The sequence below is a fragment of the Chaetura pelagica genome, unplaced genomic scaffold, assembly GCF_000747805.2.
Source record: "Chaetura pelagica isolate M959 unplaced genomic scaffold, ChaPel_1.0 scaffold420, whole genome shotgun sequence".
NCBI classification, from domain to species: Eukaryota; Metazoa; Chordata; class Aves; order Apodiformes; family Apodidae; genus Chaetura; species Chaetura pelagica.
This window is the reverse complement of record NW_009951919.1, coordinates 2,776,898-2,784,101: the sequence shown is the minus strand read 5'-3', so window position 1 is coordinate 2,784,101 and position 7,204 is coordinate 2,776,898. Positions and strand designations below refer to the sequence as shown.

Genomic DNA, 7,204 nt, shown 5'->3' with positions numbered 1-7,204 from the left:
TGCTGACAAATGATCATTTAAGCAGGAGATTTTTAAATAAGATTAATGAGAACTGCCAGTGTAAAATGAGCCCACCTCTCTCCCCTGTATTTTTCTGGTGTCGAGTGGAAAGCAAACACTGTCTGGCTTTGAAGCACAGCTCCTGTTTTGACAGTTTCCTCTTCAAAAAGTACTGCTCGGGTTTCTCCTCAGCCCCATAGTGTTGTTTAAACAAAGTTAGATTTTTATTTTGTAAGAGAGGTGAAAAATGTGTCTGCCTTTCTCCTGTTCTTTGGCAGGGAGGCAGCAAATACCACTTTTGCTTTTGTTTGTTTTTCTTTCAACAAGTCCTTTGGTCAGGAGGGGCTCCTGGCTTGGCAACCCCAGGACTGTAAATCCTCTGTTAATCCAGAGCGGGGCAGGTGTGATGCGAGTTCCCTCCCTGCTCACCCAGTACATTTCCACTGCCACAGCAGTGGGAGAGCTGAGGTTGTTCCCTCTGACCTGTCCAGTCCATGGCCTCTCTGCTTAGGCTGTTTACAGGTGTGCTGCTGGGTGACACAATAAGCACATTTGTTCCTTAAAAAACATTGTTCCCAGAGCTGCGCAGGTCGTGTGGTTCAAACGATGGACTCTGCAAACCTGCATGTCTTGCCTCCACTTCCATCAGCCACCCACACTTTGGTTTAAGGGCAAAATCCTCCCCCCTCTGACAATTAATAGAAGTTTCAGTATGGACTTGTGTAGGAGAACAACCCAATGGAATAAGTAGGAACTGTTGGAGTATTTTGCTTGGCAACACAAGTCACACTTTTATAGGGTATCTGTCCTGTTTACCCAAGAGGAATAAATCCAGTAGAAGTTCAAAGCCATTTAGGAAATATTGATTTTTAGCTGAATGTCTAGATAGCTTAGAGTTATATCCTTGGCTTTCCATAGGCAATGCTGGTCATCTTTCCTACTCCAGTTACTTATGTTCAAAACAGTGCTTAAGTTTTACAGCTTTGGGGTTTTTTTTAACTCCTGCACAGTGTGATTGTGAGCAGATACTGTGGCCGAGAGGTCAAATCAAGTCAAGGTTTGCTTCAAAACTGCTGGGACTTCTCCTGCAGCCATGTTAAGTTCATAGCCAAGGCCCAAACCTCTTTTTCATATAACCTACAGGATTCAGATTTTCTTAAGCTATGGAGACTTTAGGCTACAGTTGTCCAAAAAGTGGCTGTTGTTCTCCCTTTGGCTCAGAGTTGTTTGCAGGTCTGGTCCAGGTCTTCTCCACAGGGGTGTGCCCAGGGGAACTTGCTCACTGCAGCATCCCTGATGCCTCATCTCACATGGAGTTTTCCTTTTTTTCTAAAAAATGCCAGAACAAACTGGGAAGAAGACAAAGGGTAAGAAAAGTGACCCAAGAAGGAGAGGAAGAGATGGTAGAAAAAATAGTCCCGAGAAGAAAGAGAAAAGGAAATCAGTCAACGAAACTGTATTGGGACAACTGGGTAAGTCTGATTTTATGGGTGCAGAGCTGACCCGTCCTGCTGGTGGCTCCTTGTTTTGGGGAGCAGGATTAAGAGTCCCAGCCCTTGGTCTCTGTCGCATGTCTGAGGCCATAGGAGCCTCTTCCATCCCTCCCTTGCAGGCATCAGCCTGAATGATCCACTACCCTGGTCCCACGGGAGAGGCCAGGTTGGAGACATCATCCCTGGCAGGCTGCGGGGTGTAAATCTCCCCCACAGCTCCAGGGTTTGTGCCTGGATTGGGAGAACATGTTACAAAACCTGCTAGGTGTTGCTGAAGGGTGATTGCACTTTTTGGTGATAAAATCAGACTTACCCAGCCTGCAGTAGGGGCTCCTGGCCCGTGTCTCCTGGTGCTGTGCATGGGTGGTGGACACAGCCCGTGGGCTCTGTGCTGGCATGAGGTGTCCTGTCCAGGACCCTGTGGTGGGCCCAGTTGTGCCGATGGTCTGGGAGCATCCAGGAGGGAGGATGCTCTCTTGCATTTGCTCAGGGGAGTGAGGAGATGCTGGCTGGCTCTCTGGGTGCTCCACCCTCCTCTGACTCTTCCCCACCAGCTACTCAGCAGTGGTCAGGGCTGGAGGGAAGGGGGGGGGAGGGGGGTGAAAGAAAAAAGAAAAAAAAAAAAAGAGGAAAAAGATCTTTTTTGACAAGTGCAAATGGTTTTGACATGGAATTGGGGTTTTGTTGGACTTCCTCTGGTGCTGTTACCTCTGCCAGCGTGGCTGGAGGTGATGAGTTTGTATGTGCTCAGCTGTCTCAGGGATGCAGTGGTCCCATGGGGCTCTCAGACAGTCCAGAGGGACTGTCAAGCCCTCCTGGGGGTACAGAGAGTCTGTCTGGGAGGTCTGGGCCACCCTGTCTCGCTCTGCTTTGCCCATTGCTCACCCTGGCACTGCTGCTTTCTGTCCGTCTCAAAGCTGTTGGATTTTGGGCAGGAGCCCCTTTGGAAACAGGGCCCTGTGCTGTTCTCTGCTGAAGAAACTTCAGGTTTTCTGAGGCAAGTTCCATCAAATGATGGAAGGCTGGGGTGTCTCTGAGAAAAGCTGCAACTTCTGTGAGCCAGGGAAACCCCGCAGCTGACCCAAAGCTTTGCCAGGGTCTTGTAACCTCCTGGAGTTTATTAGGGGCCTGAAGCATCGCTTGGGGCTGTAGTAGTTGGAGAAGGGCTGGGGGAGGACAAGCTCGGCAGCACCCTTTTTGTCAAGACCTTGTGGTGCTTGGTCTCTGGGTACCTCACCGTGCCCTGAGCTCACCCCTGCTTCTGCTTCCCCTCCCCTACATTGTGCTGCTACCAGGAGACCAGCAGATGGTGTGGACACACATGGTGCCTCTGCCACTGCTCTGTCCCTCCTGGGGCTGCACTGAGTGCTTTAAAAGGAAACCAAAAATCAAACCTATGTTTTCCTCGATCCATAAAAACCAGCTCTCATGCTGAACACGTGGGTTTCTGTTCCAGGATCTCGTCTGGGCACAAGTCCCACTCTGGGATCAGATACTGAACTTTTAGGCTCTCTCCTGGGCTGATGGTCCTGCTGCCTTCACATGGGGATGTGTTTTCCACCCACACCAGGGTGGGTAGAGCTTGGCATCTTCACTGCAGAAAGATGCTCTGTTGAGATTCGGGGAGGTTTGAAGGGTGATGGGTCCATGTGGGACCAGGTGGGTCGTTGTGCTGTGACCTCAGTGGACCCCAAATTCAGCATTAGTGCTGGAGTAAACCCTCTGTGCCCTGACATGGTGTGTGTGCTGTGGTTGACCTTTCGAGTGTTTCTTTGGTGCTGAGGAGTTCTGGTGAAGCCAGGGGTGGTGTCACAGGGCAGTGTGGCTGTTCCTGGCTCCTGAGGCAACCTTCCACTTTCATCTGGTTGTTTTGTTTTTTCCAGGCTTGTCAACCTCCTTCCCCATTGACGGGACCTTCTTCAACAGCTGGTTGGCACAATCAGTCCAGATCACCGCCGAGAACATGGCGATGAGCGAGTGGTCCCTCAACAACGCCCACCACGAGGACAGCACCCCCGGCCTCTCCGAGGAGCTCCTCCAGGATGAGGAGACCTTGCTGAGCTTCATGATGGACCATTCCCTCAGGTCCCCGTTTAAGCAGAGCGAGGCCTCCAAGAAAATGAGAAGCAAAACGAGAACGAACACTAGGAAAAAGCTGCCCAGGAGCAGCCCCCCCACCACAGGCGGGAGCCACCCGGAGAGCTCGGAGCCTTGGACTAACAACGGCAGCGACTTGTCAGATGATGCCCTCATCCCCCTTTTCTTGTCCTCTTCTATATTCTCTCTCCAGTCCTGCTCTGAAGCTAATTAGAAACTGCCTCTGTTAATAAAGGGAGCTAACAAAAGGGTGCAGAGAGGGATGTCTATGTTGGTTAGACATCAAAGTAGGAGAAAATTAGTATTTGAGTTGAGCTGGGCGCTTCCCCCCAAGGCGGAGGGCGCCGGCGGGGCTGCCCTGCGTCGCTTCGAGGCCGAGACGGACGGGTACTTCTCTGACGCCGAGATGAGCGACTCGGACGGGGAGCCCCGCCGGGCGCAGCGGGGCCAGCTGGAGGCGGCCGGCGAGGACATCGTCAGGATGAGCATCCTGGCCTCCTAACTCCTCCCCAGCTCGACGAGGCCTCAACCCAGTTCCAACTGCCATGTCCCAATTCCTGCCTGGTGTCACAGCGAAGGGGGATTTTTAATATGTGTATATAGTTGGAAATTCGGCACTGTTGTCTTTTTTTTCTTCTCTCACACGCCTGAGGTAACAGCTTCAGCTTCACCGACGTCCATGGCCGTGACAGCAGTGGTTCCTCCCCAGCTCCCTGCCGGGCCACACTTCCCGGGAATGCCTGCCAGCACCTGGCGGGAGCGATGCCGAGAGGGTGGAGGTGCCGGTACCTGTGCTTTCTGCAGGGATGACAGTTAAATTAATGGGCATTATTTAATGAGGGGCAGATTCCTGCCCGGGACGGTTGCCCCCGGAGCAGGGAGCGAGCAGAGGGTAGGGGAGCAGCCAGCTGCGCCTGCCTGCGGAAGCAAATTAAGCGATACTAAACTAAATAATGACTAAAGCACAAAAAGCTTGTTGGAGGAAAGCACGTGGGGTGGCAGAGAGCACTCTTACATTTCTATTTTTAGGGAAGAAAAAAAACCCAAACGCACGGGCATGATTTTTCCCTTTTCCATCTGGTTGGGATCCATCCAGGGGCCAGGATGCAGAATTTCTCCCCATCCCTGCCCCCCTCGAGATCGTTCGAAAAACTGAAGTGATTTACTCAGGTGAAGGGATCAGCTGTTACCAGGCTGGGAAATGGCAGCGTGGGGCAGGATGGAGGAGAAACACATCCCTTAAAACCCACTGCGGGGTGTCAGGGGTTTTGGGTTTAACCCAGGAGGTTGAGTGAAGTTTTTCTACCCGTGCTTCTCTCTGCTGGTCCCACCGTGCCGGGGCGACTCGTTTGAAATCCCCTTTGCACAAGGAAGCACCAGACGTCCCGTCCCCAAGGGGAACACAAACGCTGCCTTCACCATTTTGTTTCCCTACTAAATGCTACAATGGAAATGGTGAATTTATTCCTCCCCCTCCTTTTTTTTTTTTTTTTAATTATTATTAATTATTATTATTATTATTATTCTTTAAATCCTGATTACAAGCTGTCGACTCATTGTGGGAGGGTGATTCAGAGAAGCTGACATTATAAATATAACAATAATTTAATGCATAAAATGTCCCCAGTAAGCCTTAAATGTTGTTTAAAAGCCCACATTACCTACAAGTCAGGCGAATTTCCATGTTTGCACTTAATTGCACCATTACTTCGGTTTTGGCTTCAAAGGTCACAGTTAAGTCGTGCTACGTGTTTTATTGGAGTGACCCCAGTGTGAGCTCAGGGAACAAACAAAACAAACAAACAAAAAAAAAAAATAGGAATTCACTGAAACTTTTGTTGTCGTCGTTTTTTAAAAATAAAAATTAAAAAAAGTTTAAAAAAAAAAAAAAGTTTAAAATAAAAAATACACAAACAAAAAACCAAACCTGGGACACTTCTGCAACCGGTTCTACCCGTCACTAATCAAAAAAAAACCAACAACCTTGCAGTTGTCAAACCAATCAGTCAAATAATGTTGTGGATGCCAAAGAATATTTTGACAGTCAAGCAGCACAGCCAGAAACCGGAAACTTGTCATTCTGAAAACAAAAAAGCTACAGATAAAGGAAAGAAAACAAAACAAAATTGGGAGTTATTTAGCAACAAAGGACTAGAGACACACTCATACCACACTGCTGCGGCGTTAGGTTCCAGGCTTGCTCCCAGGGATGCTGCTGCTCCCAGACCGCATCCCGCCGCTTCGGTTTCCGATGCTTTTTGCTCATTTCACTGTGAGCTTTCTGTTGAAACTCTTGGAGACTCCTTCGATCAATGTTTTTAGAGTAGATCATCTTGATCAGCCTTTCAAAGTCCTTATTCTTGGTAAAATTGCAGCAAAGCTAAGCGGTGACAGCCCAGCTCAGCCCAGGCATGGTGAGCAGCGGGTGGAATCCTCAGCACCCAGCCCTGCCTGAGCCCAGCACTAACGTGGCCAGGACTGACCATGCCTGGGGAGGAATCGTCCTCCCATGGGAAAAATGGGATGCGAGTTATTAGCAGGAAAACAAACAAAATAAAAATGACCAACAATCAACGAGAACCACCTTTGTTATCAATTAGCGTAATCTGTTGAGGTTGGAAATGAAAAATCTGCTCATTAATTAAGGCTCAGTATGTTCAGATAATGTTAAATACAGTAAATAGGACTTAGTTTATCTTATCAGGCTTGCTAGCTTTAGCTACAGTATCCTAGTATAAGAGTCATAACAATAATCAATATGCTGCCTTTTAATGAATCTTGCTTCCGTGTGCTTCACTCAATTATGGTTAAAACGAAAAAAAAGCAATCCACAAATTTCACTGTACACAGCTCCATTCATCAGCTTCTGCACTACTTGTCTTCTCAGTACAGGAAAGCAAAAAGGGGGAGATGTTAAAGAACAACCAACCCAAAGCCACCAGCACCAGGCAGTAAAGTCTGAAGTGCTCCCAAAATGTCAGGCACTGTGTTTTGCCATCGGGAGATGGTGGGGAATGCTAAAGATGGCTGGTGGGGCACGTCAGACCAGGGAGAAGAATGGGATGTGGGGAATAAAGAAGAGAAAAGGGCTCATGTGAAGTGTGGGGCTGGGCCACAGCAGGAGAGGCTGGAGCATCCGCTGTCCAGAGCATTCTCTGCCTGGAGCATTTCCTGCCCAGAGCATCCCCTACCCAGAACATCCCTTACCTGGAGAATTACCTGCATGGAGCATCCCCTGTCTAGAGTGTTCCCTGCCCAGAGCATTCCCTGCCTGGAGCATCCTTGCCACCACCTCGGGAACCAGGCGCCTGCTGCTAGGGAGAGAAAAATGCACAAGGTGAATATTTTTGATGTTACTGTAAATGTATTTTGAAAATAATAGAAAGGGGGGTGGGGGGGGGGGGGAGAGGGGGGAGGAATTAAAAATATAGGGGTTTATTTTAGTAGAGAAATGTTGTCTTTTAAGATGTATAAATTGCAGGGGAATCGACATTTGCACTGTAAGAGCACCCGTTTCCTTGGAGAAGCAGCAGTTGAGCTGAGGATGCAAATGGCATCATGCCCTGATCATGGAGCTCAGCCCCAGCCCTGATGGTTCCTGCTCCACACACCCG

At 49.2% G+C, this 7,204-nt stretch overlaps 1 protein-coding gene across 1 annotated transcript in view; it reads left to right on the top strand.

Annotated features, from left to right (window-relative positions):
• JADE2 (jade family PHD finger 2) overlaps positions 1 to 4,092 on the top strand; it is a 62,274-nt gene extending 58,182 nt beyond the window's left edge. The window contains exons 10-12 of the mRNA XM_009995791.1: positions 1,344 to 1,472; positions 3,377 to 3,738; positions 3,826 to 4,092. Of these exons, the coding sequence (XP_009994093.1) occupies positions 1,344 to 1,472; positions 3,377 to 3,738; positions 3,826 to 4,092 (758 nt within the window). The remainder of the gene's footprint in view (positions 1 to 1,343; positions 1,473 to 3,376; positions 3,739 to 3,825) is intronic.
• The last annotated feature ends 3,112 nt before the right edge of the window (positions 4,093 to 7,204 follow it).